Source organism: Mastigoproctus giganteus, chromosome 4 (genome assembly GCF_048544385.1).
Source record: "Mastigoproctus giganteus isolate SK-2022 chromosome 4, ASM4854438v1, whole genome shotgun sequence".
Taxonomy (NCBI): Eukaryota; Metazoa; Arthropoda; class Arachnida; order Uropygi; family Thelyphonidae; genus Mastigoproctus; species Mastigoproctus giganteus.
In genome coordinates, this window is record NC_143578.1 from 111042643 (window position 1) to 111063593 (window position 20951).

The 20951-nt window shown below is 35.4% G+C and overlaps 1 protein-coding gene across 1 annotated transcript in view; it reads left to right on the forward strand.

Moving 5' to 3' along the window:
- Positions 1–20951, forward strand: part of NaCP60E (Na channel protein 60E) — a 115437-nt gene that overhangs the window by 70836 nt on the left and 23650 nt on the right. Inside the window, exons 19-24 of the mRNA XM_090371729.1 lie at positions 1947–2044; positions 3973–4105; positions 6040–6213; positions 10921–11040; positions 14801–15064; positions 18712–18903. Of these exons, the coding sequence (XP_090227855.1) occupies positions 1947–2044; positions 3973–4105; positions 6040–6213; positions 10921–11040; positions 14801–15064; positions 18712–18903 (981 nt within the window). The remainder of the gene's footprint in view (positions 1–1946; positions 2045–3972; positions 4106–6039; positions 6214–10920; positions 11041–14800; positions 15065–18711; positions 18904–20951) is intronic.

Consider the following 20951-nt stretch of genomic DNA (forward strand, 5'->3'; position numbering starts at 1 on the left):
TCCAGGAATTAGCTTAACTGGGTATGCATATATTTGTATTATTATGTTCGAGTCTGTCAAAAAGTTCAGTGGCCTTAGATGGCATTATTTTATATTTTTACATTTAATCCCGAAGATTGTTTCCCGAAACAAAAAAAATGAATAAGTTCAGTGAAATTAAAATAATTTTGTATATATAAGTTTAAGTAATTTAATATAAATTAAGTTTATTCAACTGCTCTTTCACCTGTTCAGTAGATTCGCCTTCGTAGATTTGCAATTTCAGTTCAAGCTATTGCATATCAATCACAGTGACAGAGTGTAACACGTATGCGTTTTAATATTGCAGAAAATGAAAGATGCAAGTTTTCTTTAGCCTTTGGAAGAGTATTATTGTCCAATTACGTTAGAGTATGAAACATAGAATGTGAAACATGGTCAATGACAGCAACAGGCTGGAGGAGAATTGAAGCATTTCAGATGTTTCGCTGGAGATCATTGATGAAAATCAACTGGAGAGACAAAAATACGAATGAAGAAGTCCTCAATTAGTCGAGGAACAAAGAACCATCAAGAAAACCATAATAAAGAGTAAGGTGCAGTTCCTGGAACATCTCTGGAAACACATTGATTGGATAGTAAACATACTGGAAGGACAGCTTGAAGGGAGAAGAAGCAGAGGACGACCAAGAATCACACCACTTGATGACGTGCTCAGACCCTCAAGAATGAACTACAGGGAAGCAAAACAAAAAGCCCAAATTCGGGTTGAGTGGAGAAAAACGATCTCTAATGGGGACAGAGAACGATTTCAAACACTATTTTTGAAATTATTCTAATTAACTAATTCTTTATTGTGCTGTTTAAATTGAGAGTGCTATTAAGCAATGGTTCTTTAATATTTTAAAGATGAGTATTTTATTTTAAAAAATATATTTAATGGCGTATCCTTATCTTATGTCTTGGGCAGGGACAAAGCATATTGTCTACCTAAAAGCATCGTGGGTCTCTCTGGTGGAAAGAGTTTAACTTTTAATTTTTTTTATTTCGGCTTCTTTCCAACAAATGGAGAATTTTTCGCAGCCACCTTAATGTTTCAATATAATTTAATAAGATATTATATTTAAAAAAATAATTTAATTCTTGCAATTTGTTTCTGTTATTAGAGGTAATCACGTTAGATTGCTACAGCAGTATCACCTGTGCGCAAAACCATTCCATTAGCATAATAAGAGGCAGGAAGGATGTCTATGTAGGTTCATCCTTCCTGCCTCTTACATTAATAATGCTTCTTACTGGTGATGTTGCTATTGGAGTGACCCTCGTAGCACCAAGTTGCTCTACATTTAGCTAGGACCGGATCTTGCAGCCATTTAAGCTTGGTATCTATCTCAGCGGTGCTTAGATAATTGCATGTTTTGTGATAATTACGTGTTTTGCTTGACTCATGTGGGCCCCTCGCATTAGAGCTAATACGAGTAAGTTACTTGGAGTAGAAACCGTATCTCCTGGAGGCATTCTCGGTGGAAGCTTTAGTAATTTTTTATTGAATACGTTTATATAAGCACACTGGTATTAAGAAAACCTGGAATCGATACTATCGCTAGAAATCGAACTTATAAGTGACGTATATGAAGAGTGTCCTCTCCCAGCAAAGTCGAATTGATGCTCTTCATTCTAATCCTCCACGAAAACTTCAAGTAATCCTGGATTTTTCTGTTATCTATTGCAAGTTTGAATATATCTAAAACTTCTATGGATATAGAAGCGTATCCTAGTCATATTCCAATATACAGGTATATAACCTGTAAACGTATATTCCATTTATATTCCGATTAGACAACTTTTTATAACATTTCCATCGTTAACATATTTTAAATTTAAGCTAGGAATATATTTAGCCAAACTTTTACGCAAAGTTTGACACATTATATTACGGAAATATTTATTACTGTTTTGCTTTGCAGGCAGATCATATTGAAAGTATAAAACGAATAAAGTCTCTAAAAGAAGTCGCAGAAAACGAGGAGCCGGTGAACTGTTTTCCAGCCTCATGCTATGACAGGTAATTGCATCTTGAAATACTGAACAGTATTAATTGCACAAATTGATATAGAGTGGCCTAGGGCCATCCTTGAACATCGTGCGTTTCGGTTCGGGCTGGGAAAGTGTGACATTTTCTGAAGGGAGGGTATCAACAGCGATCTAATGTGACAAAGAATTCAAAGTACGTGTTTTCTTAGAAAAAAATTGAACTAACACGACATACGACTGAAAAATATTCATTTCAGTAATAAAAAAATGAAAATTGGTTCTACAAGAACAATAAGGGAGGGTAAAATTTACAAGCAGGTGCCCTAGATAATTTCCAGCTCGAGTTATACTGCATTCATTAGATCTTTTGCAATTAGGCGCGTGTTCATTTTTTTTATTTTTTTATTTTTATATTATTTTGTTTCTTTAAATAAAACACAGATTAGCGTTCCGATTCTTCTGTATTAACATACACATCAATGTATCATACTGGATTCAAATATGTATTTTATTAACATAAATTTATTGACAATGCAGTTGCGAAACCACTTGCGCCAGGTCCGCCACTGCTGGTACACTACGATAAATCAACTAGTTTATTCCGCATTTCAATTTACAAAACAAGCATTTCGTTACAGAATCTTTGCATTTTCTAGATTCGGTGGCATAGTGGAAAATATGGGCTCCCCACAAAATTGATCGGGGAACCACCCTTTCAAAAAAATATGTTCTTATTCATAAGCGGAACCTGCGATATTTATGAAACTATACAGATGTCAGGTAGTGTGGGTTCTGGGGGTCCTTCCTCTACATCACTGCCCTGATCATGTGCTTGTGATCAGAGCTGATACAATAGCCTAAAACCTAAACTAAATCCAAATATTACCTTTATCTTATGGCCGAATAAATCTCTTCAGATACCTTATTCTTTCCCATTATTTCTATTAACTGTATGAGTACTATATTTCCTGATGTGCTTCATTTCTCTTTTTTCTGATAAAGTTTTTTTGTTCTGTATATTTTTGAAGTCATCTTTACTGAAAGGCTTCTTACACACACGTACGCTCCGCTATTTCTGATTTTCTCCCTTTTTCTATGTTTTTGGCTTCCATTTATATTCTGGTTTCAAGTTTTTGCTCTGTTTCTTCTAAATGCAACTGTCAACACAGCTGTAAGAAATATATCATCCTACCTGCAGCAGTATGATCTCAGACTAAATCAGAATCTATGGTATATTCACTCAAGAGAAATCCATCGTCGATTCGGCACCCTCCACTGACGGTGCTCCAATATCGGTTGCCAGACAACATCGAGACCTACCGGGTATGATCGTTGAACTTAAACTCAGATTTAATCTACACGTGCAAATGCTCCTGAACATGACAGCTTGCCAGCGTTGGACCAACGAACAGCACCTACAGTTCGTCATGGATGAAAATTATCGTCCGGTGCAACCAGACCATTGTATCCTCACCGATACTCTGTCTCTGAAGTTCGAGCGTCAACAACTTAAACCACCATTAAACCTATATATAACATGTAGTAATGGTTGCTAAAGGCGATCACCCACAAACTTAAATTACCACAAAACATTATAACCATGGACGCGGTCCAGGCTCTTGGGATATATTAGTTATCCCGTTATGTCTGTGACGTCTATTAATGTTATATCTATTAATTTACATCTCGATTTAATTACGATGTATTCTGACGTAATATAAAGCAAACCTGGACGCACAATTACATCAATGTTCTGTAGGTGCATTACATAAAAATGGAGTTAAATTAATTCGCATTGATTTGTAATGTTTTAACGAAGCACTATATTCTCACTAAACAAATTTTGCTTGTTTCGCCAGATATAACACATTTTTGTCGCCTGTAAAATAGTGACTTTTCAATATTTTTTATGTTTATTGCGTTTTCTTTGGATTCATTTGTAAATATTGGTTTTTATAGGTTTCCAGGATGGTGGAATGCTCCCCTTGTTAAAAAATTTTCGTGGTGGAGACGTTTGACTTGTCGTGTGGTGAAGCATTCAGCTTTTGAGTGGATCATATTACTGCTCATATTTGCGAGCAGTATCGTATTGGTAAGCATATTCTGAATAATCAGTTCCTATCATATGCTTTTGAATTTTTCGAAAAATGTAAACACCAATTAAACATGTCCTCAAGTTAGAATTTACATCCTTCTCTAGTTCCTGCCGATCTGTTAGCTGAAAGGTGGATAACACAGTTAGTAGAAGAGCCGTCCTCCCCTACACCAAGTGGAAAATACGCTGGTTCGAGTCCCGTCGATGACGTGGGGAATTTTTATGGGCCTTTTTCACAACGTGCCTGAATTAGTCGGTCTCAGGCGAGGGTAGCGTGGTTTTTTATTTCGAAAACGGTTTTTCGTCCATCAAACAGAAAATCGACCACAGAACACACGCAATTTACAGACTGTATACACGGAACAATATGGCCTTAGTCACTAATGTTCCTAAAACCCTAATACAACAAAAACAAGTGGGCCCAGAAGCGAACCCCCCCCCCCATGGAAATGGAAGGGCAAGTAGACTTTGGTTGTTGTACCTCCCGATTTTAATTATGAAAAAGATGTAACAGAAATGCATCTGGGGGTTGGGAATGTTCTTGAAAGCTTGCTTTATGTTAATTCTTAAGTCACAGCCAAAATATTTTCTTGGTGTTAATAAAGTTTGCTTGGTGAATTTCATATACTGCAATGTTCAAATAATGCTGTGATGGATTCTACACCTTGAACTTGAACTTGATTTACACATGCTTTCCTCAAAGTCACTTCAATTAAAACGAGGGATTACTGCACTCATTTGAGAAACTTCTCTAACTAGCGCAGTTTATTCTATTAACAGAACTTATTGACAATTCCCAAGTACGAGATGTCAGAATACGTAACACTTGAACAGCGGTCAACTGCAATGCGTGTGTTATTGCACTCGCTCAGTGACCAACGAGGCAACGCTATACCAACTTGTCCTAATTGGTCTGATGTAATTGAGTGGCCATCGAGGGCATCGAAAGCTTGCTAACTGATAGTGGTATGGTAATATAACTTTAATGGCTTGCGCAAAGGTTTGCTTCAATATAGACGGATTCTGTAAAGTGTGTTTTACTTCTGAAATGTGCTGTTGATTAATTGCGAAAGTATTACTGGTTTGTTCGAGAAAACAAGCAGGCAATACTTTACCTTATCAATTAAATATTGTAGTTTGCAGATAACATATTTTAGAACTTTATTTAAGAGCATTATGCATTTGTATGCATAATACCGATTTTTGTATAAGAATGGTGAGAATAATAATGAAGAATACCTGCGTGAGTTCGCTTCCTGTAAATAAGCCTTTAATGAATTAAGAAATTAACATTCTTAAGCTAAGAAGGTGTACTCATATTTTAATGTATTATAAAAGAAATAAATTTTTGATTAGAATTATTAACAGTTTGCTGGCGACTGATATTTAACACATTCGCTTCGTAGCGGATATAAAAGATGAACATAAAAGATGAGATGCACCTCTGATGAAGATTTATAAGACTATGAGAGGGGTTAGTAAAATGAATGAAGGCGGATTTTTATAGAACTAGGGACCATAAATTCAAATTACATGAGAAGAGGTTTAGACAATATTATAGAATTTTTTCTTTTAACCAGAGAATTGTATTGCTGGAACAACAAGCCTTCGCGGATAGTTGAGACTGGCAGTTTGAAGAAATTCAGTGGTCAACTGGATAGTTATCTGCGTGTGGAGGGAAGCGCATAATTTGTGTATATATATATATATATATATATATATATATATATATATATATATATATATATTTTTGTCGGTGCAGCAAAAATCTGCGGCTTCCTTGCACTGTATGACTGATACTATTAGGCCAAATAAACCACTGCTAGAAGAGGTGGTGTATTGAAACGCCCAAACTGTACGAGCAGAGATTGATTACAAAATTTCCTAATGCTTTGTAAAATGGTAATTACAATAGTGATTTCTGTTTTTAGTGTTTTGAAGACATCTACCTGCAAGAACGTCCTTATCTACAGTTAGTGTTAGGCTTCCTTAATCTTATATTCACCTCTCTATTTGTTCTGGAGATGATTCTGAAGTGGATGGCTAACGGCTTCGTCGTATATTTCACTAACTTTTGGACGATAATGGATTTCATCATTGTATGTGTAGGTACATAAAGAAATTTGTTTTTTTTCTTGCATGCTTGTGCATTTGAGAAATTATAGTTTATTGTAATTACAAGAAAATTTATTTACACAATTTAGATGTAATACCATTTATAAACAAATAATTTATGCTGCGCTGGACTTGATAGAGATAATTAGACGTTTCCAATTTTACTTTCAAAATATGGAGTTTTTTGTGGACGTAAATCGTCCACAAAATACTGTAATTCATACAGTATCATAAATCGAACATGCTAGTTGAGATATGCAACGTCTTGGCATTTGAAATAACCTTGGCAAGTAAAATAATGGCTGCGGTCGATGTCTTTCCATATCGTGTGGAAAGGCTTGAGTTTGAATTTTGTCGAAGCAGAAGTTTTATTTATTTGACTTTTTTCACATCATAGCCATGCTAGTGGGTCTCCTACAAACCCTCCAGAATTTTCTTTCCCCAGCAAAAAAAAAAAAAAAACTACTAAATCAAGATACGCTAATTTACCTTAAATTACTGCCCCTCAATCTTCCACTCCTGAAAAGTGAAAATGGAGTGGCAAGTCAAATCTCTGTACTCGTGTATCACACTGAGCATGTCTTAGATGCTTTAGAAAAAAAAAATTAAATTATTTCGAGCCGATTAAGTTGCCACGGAGAACGATTTCTTAGCAGACATTCCGCATTTCTGTGCAGCAAAAAATGAACACGTTCACCTGTGCCGTCGAGTTCTGCTGGTATTTAGCTACCCCTCTCGTAGCTCATGATCAACATAACTCAATAGATAATTTAAACACAGAATTCCTCTTATTTTTTTTGTTTCTTACATCGACAAGTTTAAATGGTGAGAATGTTATTAGCTGTTTTATCGACTACTAGTTTTAATGTAATTTACAACTAATGTAATTAATCCAGATGATTAATTGCATTAGTTGTGCAAAATACAGAACTAGTTTAGAAGTTATGTGGTGATACTAGTACATAACAGCAAACACTCTTGCATTGGAATATACGTTAGCTGTCTAGAAATAGAATTTTTTAAATCAGATTCTTGAATTAAGAAATTAAATCGATTTTTTAAATCGGAAAATACCGAATCTTCAAAAAATTCAGAGACACATTTTGGAATTGGAGAGCGGACTTTAAGTTGTCACAATATTTATGAAGACCTGCTTGAATTCTTATGTTAGCTCTGTCCTTTTCCGTTGAACAAGATCATGTATTATCACCCTAAAAATTCTCTATACGTTTATGTTCGGTCGGTCATCTTCGCACAGTACTCTAAATATATTGTGTTTATGGTGAATTTCCTCACAGATGGTCAAAGAGGTAGCCTTGAGGGGGGCAAGTCTGATTTGTAGGAAGATTCAGGCACGTCGCAGTCTATTCAAATTTTGCAATGACTTCAGTTATTGCACACAAATATTTTGAATTTGGAATTATGGAGGATGAGCACGTAAAACAATCTCTTGTGGGATGAATTCGTCTGTTGCACATTTTCAGTTTTTGTAATGTTTGTCCACTAGCAATTTGAGTCCCCATAGCCTTCCAAGGAAAGAAGCCCATAAGAAACCCGCCTTCTCATCCCAAAAAACTATGGCCATGACTTTTCTGTTGCGGTGCCCTATTGAATTTCTTTGGCCTTGATAAACTCATGTTTATGGCCTTGCAGAGATATCCTCTTGTGATGTGGACAAAAATAATGTACTCTGGTTTTAATTCCATGTGATGCGCAACCATACACTTCTGCAATCGATCGTGTGTAAGAGCCGATCCCTCACTTTACTTTACACTATTGGATATGAGAAGGACCTTTTCAACTTCAGGCTTCACAGACAGATTCTCTTATGGAATCACCCGTATTTCTAACCTCCTATCGCACGGCTCTCTCTCCTTTCTCAGAGATGTAACAAAGGGTAAATGTAACCTCCCTAGATCAACCCTTGAATTCAATAAGTATTAATATATTTTTTTTCCAGTTGACCCAGCCCATTTCCAGAGACAAAATCTTTGATTATTAACTGCAATATAGGTCTCAAATGTAAAAACCGCTTTTCATTTCTTCATTTTCGCAATTTAACTTTAGATTTTTTTTACAATTATTTTTATAAAGTTTGATCGTTAATAACTTTATTTAGTGATCATTCCCTGATGTTCACCGATATGATATTTTTCTAATTCAGTCATTTTGTTCCTGTACATGCTAAATAGGGTCTCGCCTGTTGCGTATCTATTTAAAAAGAAAAGGAAATTAAAAATACATACGCGAAGGACTAAAATTACTTAAAACGCAGTTTTTTAATCTAGATACATTTCATATCATTTACATAAGTTGTATATTAAAATTTGTATTATTAATGAATATGAGTTGGGTTGTTTACTAGTAGTCGTGGAAGCAAGACGTCCACGAGACGTCCTTATATAGTATATGGTGACTTTTCCTATTTTTAGGAATTAAAAAAAGTATTTAAAAGTATTTAATAAATATTCTTACAATCCATTTTCGACAGAAATACTTCATAATAAGAATAAATATTCTTACAGTTTTGACGAGAATACTTTGAACAGCGATGGGAATCGAGCTCAACTCTACCGATTTTTTGAACTTTTTAAACTTGGACTCTGCCTTCAGCGCGGTCAAATAAATTTATTCTAATTTCGTTTATCTAATTTATATGGTTGCCTCAATCAAATGGAAACTGAACAAAGTTAAGTAGTAATAGATTGATTGATTAAATTACATAAATAATTATGCCTTTAATTATTAATATTAAAAATATTCAAATAATTGCTTAGGAATGTTACAGCATTTTTTTTTTGTTTGTTTGTTTGTTTTTTTTAATAAAATTAATATTGTGACTATTCCATTCATTCAGGTGCCAAAAATAATTTCTTTTAGTATTTAAAAGAATAAACTGTATTTATAATAATAATAAGATTCTTTATTAACATAAATTGTATACAATAGTGATTCCTTACACAGAAAGCCAGAGGAATCTTACAATTCGTTTTTTATACAAGCAATTTTGTTTTATAAAAAAAATGAAATAAAATAATAATAATAATTAATAGATAAAAACAAAAAGATGATAATCAAAATGTAAAAATGAAGTAGTAATTATTGCGAGAAAGGACTACAAGTTGAGCAGAACATGAAATGACATCGGCTAAGATCGGCACACATAAATGTTCTTTACAAACAGCAAGATAGGACAAGATGCCATCGCGATATGCCTTGTCTATAGTCCATAGGTCGATGTTGAGCGAGTTGTGTCCAGAGTCACATTAGGGAAGTGTCTCTTGAAATGAAATTCTGTAACCGCTGCAGCCTTGGGAACAAGGAGGAGGGTACTAAGGAGATGTCTACCTGGCAAACGCCAACCACCCGTGTTCCAGATGTTGATGTGATCCTGCTTAGCTGATCACAAATGAAGGAATGACTTTATTTTTAGCACATGGGCTCTGTGGACTATGGGCGTATATTGCAGGTTGCAGCAGAGAGTAGATTTAGATGTTGTGTAGATCAGTTGGCCCACTTCAGCACCAGAATTCGAGGCCCCATAGTTTCCTGAGCTAGTGGGTGGTGCCGCCGACCCAACTTCCACGGCATAGGAGAGTACACTACAGAAGTAAGTTGCGAGGTATTTCTTGATTATTTGCTTATTGTGCATTTTGCACAGATCAATTTTCATTCCCCAGAACTCTCTCAGGGCTTTGGAATACTGAGCTTGTATTTGTTTTTTATAGGTGAGGTTGACATCAAGGATTACTCTTAGGAATTTGACACTGTCTGTGGGAGTCAGAACACTTCCTGCCAATTCTGGAAGTAGAGAAGATGCAGTAACAGTAGAAGTCATCCGACTTGGCATAAAGATGAGATAGTTTGACTTCTCTGGCTTGACTGACAGGCCAAAAAATTTGGCATACTTACAGAATGTATTTAGGTAGCTGTTTACAGATTCGGAGGAGGTTTGTCTTTCTTGTGAATCACCAACATGGCGTTTGCATGGCAAGTAGCATACAATATCATCAGCATACGATAGGAAAGCTGGAATTTGATCCATTAGTGGAACGAATATTGCTGCAAATAGCAAGGCTGAGAGAAAGAGAGAGAGAACCACCTTGTGGGATCCCTACTTCGACGCTTTTAGTGCCTGTAATTTCATTGAACTTTCTGCCTTTTTATTAATGAAATCCTAATAATGGGTGAGTTTTAATTTTTAGGGTCCGTAGTCTAAAGAAGGACCCTTATGATGTCACTCGGTTGTCTGTCTGTCCGTCGGTCACAGCATTGTATCTCTGGAACCACTCAACCTATTGATTTCAAATTTTGCATGGGTTTGAACATGTGGGCCAACATGCCATATTTATCATTCTTGATAATTCTGAGTGCCCGGCACTCAGTAGTTGACCGATTTATTATTATTAAAGACAATGATTACAACACCAGGGTACCTGTCCACCCGCCCACCGAGGATAGGCCAATAAGCCTTGAAACGGTGCTGTCTGGGTGGTGATGATACAATTAAATCAATGCCTTTACACTACTTACGTAGTTTTTCATTATGAATTCACTATGGTTTATTTACACCGATATGTTATAATTATTTAGAAAAGAGTTTTTTTTCTTTCGTATATTTTTCAGCTTGTGAACATGCAGTGTTTATTTAATTATTGTTCTTGGAGCCTTTAAATTTTCTAAACCTTATTTTCCAGGTGTCAGTACTGAGTATCATTCTGGAAAGTGCCGGCAGCAGCCTCTATGCTCTCAGGGCAGTCCGCACGCTGAGGGCTCTACGTCCATTGAGAGCTATTTCGAGGTGGCAAGGAATGAGGGTAAGTGGTGGAAACTGCGCGAAATTTTATTTTTATGACGGAAACTTCGAGTGGAAATGAAGCTTTGTATGCCATAACCTAAGAAAAATAATAATTTAAGGAAAATAATACTCTTACGGGAATAATACAAACACTATTCTTAACGAAATTAAAATACAGAAGATTGCTTCTTTTGGTTTGTTTTGCACCCGTTAATCAGACAGCAATATGTTGAATTAATCGCGTAGCTCCTGGTGTTTATTATTTTTCTAAACCGCGAGTCGATTCCTTCACCACTTCAATGAAACGTTGGTTCGTGAATTAAAATGAGGTTTATACCTTTCAAACACTATTCTCCATGCTTCTGAATCGCCACTGTGTTAGAACTCCTTCTCCCCCACCTTGTTGTAAACTGCTTAAAAATCAAGGCTACCTGCAGACCGTTATTTTAATCGGAGTGGGTTTGACTTAACAGTTTCCTAAAGCAGGTTTCTCTAGACCAGTTTCCCAAAGATAAATATCTGTATAACATAGGGTGTTTCAAAATTGTATAAAACAAATGCAAGAGCATATCAACAGCGAAAAATAAGGGGGAAAAAATTCTATAAACATTTCTTAGAAGCTTATTTCCGAGATGATAAAACAATAATCATAAATTACAAAACAAAAACTGAAATAAACCTCTAAAAGGAAAACATCAAAACCAGCTGTTCAATGCAGCAAATCCACAATTTCCTGGTATGTTTTGTCGCTTTATGACTATCTTCAGGAGAGCTTCTAGCGACTTCCAAAATGCGATTTCTCAGTTCGTCTTCGAACTAAGAAACAACTTCATTTTGCAGCAGGATGGACTCTGCCATATTTCCATAGGGAAGTGCAGAAGTTTTTGAATAGCAATTATCCCCGTAGCTGTATTGGCCGTGCTTCCCGTTATGACAAACCTTTATTAATTGGCCACCGAGATCACCGGACCTCACTCCCTTAGATTTTTATCTGTGGAGTTTTGTGAAAGATTTGTTGTTTGTTTCCCCCCCCCCCCACCTGTCACTTGACAAGAGTTGCGAGGACAAGAGTTGCAGAAAGTGTGGCATGGATTTGATTACCGCATTGATGTAGGACCCATATCAAAGGACTGTAAAGCAATTGTTAAACACTAAGATATTAACCTTTCATTTGATAGTTTTTTTACAGAAAAATATATAGTTACTTTCAAGTAAGCTGTCAAAGTTGTCGACAACGTTTTGACTAACTCTGTATTGTGAATTTTAGTCGCAATATCCTTTATTGAAAACCAGTACTTCGCACGTTGCTGCTGATATATTGTTTCTATTTTTCTAATTTGATAACTATACAGTCGGACTTCTATATAACGAAATCGATCTTTCACGTAAAAACATTCATTAAATAGAAATTTCGTTATAAAGAATTATGACCTATTCGACAATGAAAAATATTGTAATTCAACATTAAGAAACATAAGTAAAAGATGAGAAATAAATCAGAAATAAGTAGGAATGAATAAATTCTATAATATTTTAAAACAATCAATTTTATTAATACATACACATTAAAATATTTGGTTATTTTTTGTTGTACACTGGATTTTACTGTACATCGTTCATAAAAATGTTCACTTTGTTTAAACACTCAAATATATTTTCTTCACTGAACGCCTCGACGCAACGTTTCGAATGCTGTCAACATTTCATGTTTGGAAGGTTTTAATATTGCCTTCGTTACCCTCATTTTCATCCAACTCATCGTCGATATTGTCACTAGTTCATTGAATACTCTCCAAAATGTTGGAGTCACTCGGATATTCAGCTACTATGACATCACTATCAACTCCTAAAAATTCGTCAAGAACAATTTATCCACTGATCAAACCTTTCGCTTGGAGTTGTTCCAAAGATTGCTCAATGTCTTGTAATAGTTCATCTCTCTCATCGCTGTTAATTGGCGTTGTAGCAAAACCTGCTTTTGCGAAACAATTCTTAATCGTTATTTCCGTCACACCTTGACTCCATACTTCCGCGAACTCTGATATGCACATCCACAAATTTAAAACAGAATCTATAGGTTGGTTGATTTCTATTCTCGGTATAATTTTTTTCAGTATGCGCCTTCGGCAGTGGATTTTGAAATTCTTGATAATGCCTTGGTCCATTGGCTGCAGTTTAGACGAGGTATCCGGGGGAAGAAAACAAGCTTCACACTTGTAAGTTTCGAAATTACCGAATGAAAGTTAGCGAGGCAATTGTCGACCATCAGTGCGATTTTTTTTTTTTTTGCTTTCTTTCATCATCTTTCTATCGAAATTTAATATCCACTGTTCAAAAATTTCACTTATTATCCAAGATTTTTTGTTGTAGTTCAACTCTAAGGACTTTACTCCTTTGAAACATCGGGATAGTTTACTTTTGCTATTACCAAAAGCTTCAGTATTTCATTACCAGCCACATTTGCACCAACCAAGACTAATTCTCTCCTTACTATTTTTACCACCTAAATATTTATCACCTTTAAAAGTCGGTGTCTTGTTCGGCAAACATTTAAAAAATAGACTTATTTCATCAACGTTAAGTATGTCTTTGGGCATAATTTTTTTTTCAAAACTGTTTCTTTCCAATGGGTATAGTCTTCTTCGATTACAACTCCACTTTCAGCAGAAATAAATTTTTCGAGTAAGCCACGGCGCTTTTTTAAATTTATCCAGCCAACCAGAACTGGCTTGTAATGTTTTATACCCCAGAAAAAGATGCATACTACACGGCCTTTTCTTTTATTAATGGCCCTGATATCGGCATCTTTCTGGCATCGAATCAACTTCCACTTCATGCGAAACAACAGATAAATTTCCTGGGTAAAGGAAAATTACTCTCACCTAATTCTTTAATAGAGTGCTTACAGAAGAAAACAGGTTGACCAGAGCCAATGTCCACGTCGGGAATATCCCTTAATCTTTGCTAATGGCTGTGGACATATAGCAGTTGATCAGTACGACTTCTCGGTGCAGTAGAGGCAATTTACGGGCACCACTAAATTGTGAAATGTTGTAGCTCTTACTTCTTAACCCTTGTAGCTTTTATTCGTGCTTTCTACACCATCAGCTCTATTGCCTAAAAGCCAGAGGGACTAACAATGCGTACCCAGGTCTCTCGAAATCCCTTATAGGGAAATTTTCTTCGTTTTGCGGAATTTTGTGTGTATGTATCTATATAAGTTAGTTCATTTTATTGAGAGGACCAAAATAATAAATGATCTGCCAAATGGGAATTGAAACTAAAGATTTAGGGAAAATAATAATAAAAAAAGTACTTAATGCTGAAAAACTTATTTCAATTGATTTCCGTAGCTCCAATTCCCGTTTGGTAACTCATTTCCTATTCCGGTCCTCTCAATCAACTATAACTTATATATCCATTATGGTCGTTGGGTTCCTTCTGGCGAAATACAAAATCGATATTACTATATTTTAATATTCCTCTTCAACCTTATATGTGTGTGTATGATTGTATGTATGTGTGTTGGTATATATATCATTGCTCAGCAGTCAAGTGAGCGCAAACCACTGTCAATTCAAACGCGTGTACTATTTCAATTACAGATTGACTACTTAGCTGTGTATAAGCTTACATAAAAACAGTTTTTCTGTTTTCAACAAATAGGTTTTTGTATTCCTGCTTAGCTACATTTTTTTATTAAAATTTTATCTAATTCTTTTTTTTTTATTATTATTATTTTACAATGTCATCTTTATATAGAATTTGTTTACTTTCAGATCGTGGTAAACGCATTGATGTCTGCCATCCCATCCATTTTCAATGTGCTCCTTGTATGCATGGTGTTCTGGCTGATCTTCAGCATAATGGGAGTCCAGTTTTTTGGTGGGCGTTTCTTCAAATGTGTAGACGACCACGGATATCGTCTTCCGAAAGAGGTTATAGGCGATATTAGTCAGTGCCGTTCAGCAAATTACTCGTGGGTTAACTCTGAAATCAACTTTGACAACGTTGGAAATGCGTACTTGGCACTGTTTCAAGTGGTAAGATGTTAATTTTAATTATAAATGCCCTTCCTAAATACTTCTGGAATGTCTTTATAAAATATGAATACATTAAGCGGCTTTAGGCCATTTTTCGGAAGGTTGTGACCTTCTTTGGAATTAAGGATGTCTTTGCATTTTGAAAAGTTTGGCGGGGAACAAAGGGTACGGGGGAGGGGGGAAAGAGACCCAGAGCTGGTAGCGTATAGTTTTTAAAGAGCACGGTGGACTGTGCGTAAGATTTCGGGGAACCCGGTATTTGTAATTTCTCTCTCACCAGAACTGTCATACATCCTCATGGCAGACGTTCATTTTGGGACAGGCCCCATCCAACTCGTATACAAAGCACGAAGGTTATCTTGTGCTTTATTTCTGTTCAGATAATTTCGATTGTGTGAAATTTTCACTAGTAGAAATACTCCGTTACTGTAAAAATTTACCATCTTTCGCTTTTAACTGCCCATATATAGACTGAAATCAAAACTCTATATCCTGTCCACTGTTAACATATTTCCTAATAATACATTTGATACATTTTATTCCCCCACATAGATCCAACTAAATTCATCCCGGAATATCAAGCAGGACTCACCTACAGATAAAAGTGATCTTGATTCCCGCAGCAATAAGAGTCATGGACAATCTATTTTTGTGACCATTACTGAACTAGTTAATGAACCAACTGACTGGATTGAATAACTTTTTGAGCAACCATTTATTGCTAAATACGGATTTATTGTTGTTATATATATATATAATTATGCAACAACGTGCTATGAAATTACGTTTAAATGCCTTATAATCTAAGTACAGTAATTTCGTATACTTGTAATCCTGAGCTGGATATCATCATTCTTCTCTTTCTTGGTGATTCCCTTCTACTTTTGACTCTCTCTCTCTCTCTCTCTTCCCCAGGGTAACTCGGGGATTTTTTTTTTTTTTTTTTTTTTTTTTTTGGCTGCTGCAGCATAAGCCTCAGGCTTCCTTGAACCATGTAGCTAATAACAATAATAATAAAGCCCACCCTAGCCAGACAGCTGTATTAGATGCGCACCTTTCAGATAATAAACGGGCACATTTTTAATACATTGTGTGGGCGCCTCCGTAGCCAGGTGGGAAGGAGCAGCAATGCGTAGCACACGCTTCTTGATTAGACCGGGGTTCGAGCCCGTCACCACCAAATACGAAGGATGCGGAAAGGTCAGGGAATGACCACCGCATATCCCCGGAGCAATATGGCCTTAGTTGCTAATGCTGCTAAAAACCAAATAACAAACAAACAAACTTCCACAATACCGAGTGGAACTTAATTCAACAATCAGGAGTTGAAGGAAAATTTTTGCAATTCAAGTTTGTTTCTTTGCGCTTGTGTTGTTCGAGAAAGAGTAAGTTATTTTACTCAGCCCATTTGGTTCAAGGACTTCACTCAAGTCTACTCTCGAATGCCTAATTTCCAGAACTTTAGTATTTCCTAGTAAAAGTACGATTTTATGTCCCAAACTAATCTTGTTGCTTTTCTTCGCACCTATTCCAACGGATATACGCACTACTAAAAATTTGGGCGAACTTCATGCTGGACAATTAGCCTTATGTCTTTTTTATTTTCCTGTATCTTGAGTGCGGTACCTCCAAATATTATGCTACTTTGGGGTTTCTGCTTTCCATATGCCATACCTTGCATTTTTCAATGTTAAAATACAATTGCCATTTTTTAGTCCCACCTAAGTTATACAGGTGTACTTGAAGTTGCATATCCTGATTAACTGTCATTAACCACCTTTCTATGAGAAAATTCAAACATTAACCTTGTTATGCTTCATATGTTAATAAATAATAAACGTAATACGAGATTGAACACAGTACATTGCCAGACCCCCTCATAACAGTAGCCCGAGGTTTAACTGTCAGAAGTGTAGTTTCAAGCTTCGTCGCCTGTCACGAGTTTCATTTGGGGCTAGATTTTAATTACAAATATCTAGTAGATACCAAAAATAACCTACTCTCCCAGATTAAATAAATGTTATATTAATAATTTGAATACGACTGAAAATTATTATACAAATATGACCTGTACATAAAGCAGTTTGGAATTCCAGTTTTATTGAGGTAAAACATGTTCAAGACTTGAAACACGTTTATCAACTTTATGAAGGAAGAGCGTTCCTTAATGAGCCAAGTAGAATAGATGGGGGAAGGAAAAATATCAATATATATATATATATACACTATTCAGTTGTGTGTTCGGGTGATCAATTGAATAAATCGAAAGAAGAAACGAATCGCGATGAATATGGGTAGAAGTAACCCCAGATAAATATACCAACCGTGCGGTATTACACTCAGGATGGTAGAGAATGAAAAGGACCTGGGGGTAATTGTGCAGGCAGATATGAATTTTTCTGAGCAATGCAGACAGTCTGCCAGAGTAGGTAGGTAATGGGGATCTTGTCAAAGATATACAGGAATTTTGCTAGTAAGGATAAGGAGGTGATTATCCTTTTGTATATGGCAATGGTCAGGTCACGTCTTGAGTACTGCGTACAGGTCTGGGGACATCATTTTAGGAAGGATGTAGATTTGCTTGAGCGTGTACAGCGAAGGACGACAAGATTGGTGAGGGGTCCTCTTACCAAGAAAGGCTTAAGTTCCGCAAATTTGCGGCATCTGGGGACTAAGCACCTGCGAGATGATATGTTGAGGTATATAAGGCCTTGAATGGTTTGAGCAGGCTCAATGTTGATGGGATTCTTCCTTTTGCTCAGATTACAAACCTGAGGGACATAGATTCAAACTGAGGAAAGACAGTTGTAGAGTAGATGCGCAGAAATTTGCATTTAACCAGCGGGTGGTTAATTGCTGGAACAAACTTCCAACTGTCGTTGTGGAGGTTGATAGCTTAAATAAATTCAAGGAAGAACTGATCGAACTTTTAGATTTTAGGATGTGTGAAATGGGATATATATTTTTTTTTTTTTTTCTGATGCTGTCTTGCTTTCTTGCATCTTATGCTAATGCAAAACTGAGAGTGTAACACAAAATTGTATATTTTATAAATAGGCAATGGGGAAGAAGTAATAAAGGCAAACCTGAAATTTTTTCATATTAACTATAGATGTTTTCCAGATTACTTTGCAATCTAAAAACTTAGATTTTAATGTTATTTATTAAGAAAAAAATTATTACAAAGTGATAACTTTGAGATAATTATTTACTAAGGCCATTTCTAATTTATTACCTTATCAACGTTTAAAACATTGTGGTAATTTATTACCATAGTTTAAAACATTGTGGTACGTGATACAAGAATTAAACGGATTGTAAATTTACATACATTCTAAAAAAAAAAAAAAAAAAACATAATATAAATCGCCTGAAAATGGAACATAATGTCATTTTTTTAATCTATGACGCGGAGAAATGGCAACAAAACTCTGTTATTAGGCTGTAAACCCGGTAAGGTGGCAACCCTACTCACTAGAAATTTTTACAAAGCAACACAGTTCACTGCGATATAATTTCTTAGTGATATGATTGACGAACACCTAATGCGTGTTAGTATAATTCTCTTTATGCACCTAATAATGAGCTTTTATTGTGCTTGTATTACATAACTACTTCGATTTAATATAATGCGAATTTCGTTTCAGGCCACCTTTGAAGGCTGGATGGAAATAATGGCGGATGCGACGGACATTACATCCGTGGATCGCCAACCAGATTCTGAATCAAATTTCGCTGCCTCTCTGTACTTCGTAGTATTCATTATCTGTGGTTCATTCTTTACTCTCAACCTATTCATTGGCGTCATCATTGACAACTTTAACATGCTTAAAAAGAAGGTAATAAAATTTACTAATATTCTAATTCTAAGAGTTATCCTAACGTTCGTACAAGTGTGAAGTGCTACATGCAAAACAGCCATTCCAGATTAAAATAATTCCGAACTGTTTCAAACACAAAAGAGACTTTGGTTGAGTAGAATTAGTCATGCAAAATTTGGATATGTATACGACAGAGGAAACAGAGGGAGTAGATGACTGAGTATTTGATATGTTTTATTGTGTTTCAGAAGTTGTAGACAAAAGAGGGTATAACATTAACAGAACTGGCAAGCTTCTTTCCGAGCATTTAGATAAACTGTAAACTAGGGCTTGCATAAAACCGAGAAATTTCAAAACCGAGTTTAACCGAAGTTTATTCATAAAACCGGTTTTAAAACCGATTTTCTCAGACTTAGAGAAAATAATTAAAAGCTTATAACACAGGTATTTATTTTATCTTGGGTAGATTTTACAAATCATAATCAAATCTTTTAAACAAAATCTATCACCTCATAAAGTAAAAAAAAATAAAAATAAATTAAAATGCTCCAAAAAAGTAACTAGCTTGAGATTAAACAAAATTACAAATTGTATTCAAATCCTTTGAATAAAAACTATCTTTTCGTATAGTAAACAAAAAAATAATAAGCCCTATAATAATAAATAAATAAAAATAATGTGAAAAAAACAGCTTAAAGTATTTGTAAAATACTTTACAAATAGTAAAGTATTTAAAAATAAATACTTTACTATTTATTGCTCACCTTTTTTCTGAAAATGATCCTTAAAAAAAACAGTATATTAATCATTTTTCCTGATAGACTTGACCTTATTTTTGTGTTAAAGAGACCAGTGATCGAAAACACGCTCTCAGATTGGACACTTGTTGGTTTAATGGTCAGCAGTGCTCTATAAACTTTCTCCAGCTTTTCACTTCTACTGCTAGTTGCCTTCAAAATTTTAAATTCTTTGCTGATTTCCAATTCACTCGGATATTTTGAAGGCTCTTCAGTTAATCTCTTTATTACACTATCATACTCTCGCATGAGTGTATCTCCAACATCGGAACTAGATGAGTCTGTTTTCTTCTAAAAGAACAGTTCGTTTATTTTTCAGTTTCTTCATTCAACGCTAAGACTCCTTCGGAATGTTTTGCAAATAATCTCTGATAAATCTCTTCAGCATGCTTTTTTCAAAACTTGCTTACTTGGAAAATCAAAAGTTCTTGAACCTGAATCTTCTTTCCTAAACTTTTTGGGGTTGTGTAGATAGCTCAGCAAAGCCACAGTTGGGCAATTTCGTCTTGCATTGTAACGCTGCAAAAGGCTTTGGTGAAACTTTAAAGCAAATGGGTTTTCTGCTGTATCAAGCTTAGCCAGCAGAAATTCTATTGAAGACTCTGCTTTAAGTAAGTCTGTATCTTCTGAGGTTATAGCCTTCAGAATCATTTCAACTGGTCGCAAAGTTTCACATAGCAATTCAAGTGTTTTACAGTCATCGTCAGACAGCTTCAGTTGATAGTACTGCACATAGAGCATTTGGAATGCAATTTTTCAATTTCAAAAATCTCTCAATCATATAGAATGTGCTATCCCATCTAGTCTAGTCTTGCAATCTAATATAAGTTTATATTCTTTCCCATTAAATTTTGCTTTTAACAAAATTTTGTAATATGTCATTTTTGGTAGGCGATTTTCGAAAAAGCTTGCAACTTTTTCCGACTTTGTTAATAGTTTGTGCAATATTGGCCATTGGATTGAATAAATAAATGAGCTCATCGGTAAAGTCGGTTTGATAAAGCATGCCTTGCTGTCTTTCTTCAAATTCTTCACCATCACTACTTTTTTCATTATTTTCATTTTCTTCATTGTCTTTGGGAGACTCAGAGACTGTGGCACCACAATTGATTGCTTTTTCATAAAATACATCTATAACTGACAGATGTATACAATGGGCTATACATTGTTGATGATTAGGCGTAATTTACTTGCCAAACTTAATCATCATTGCTGCTCCATCGGTGGTGCAGGCAACAATATCCTCATCCAAATTCAAACCAAATTCCT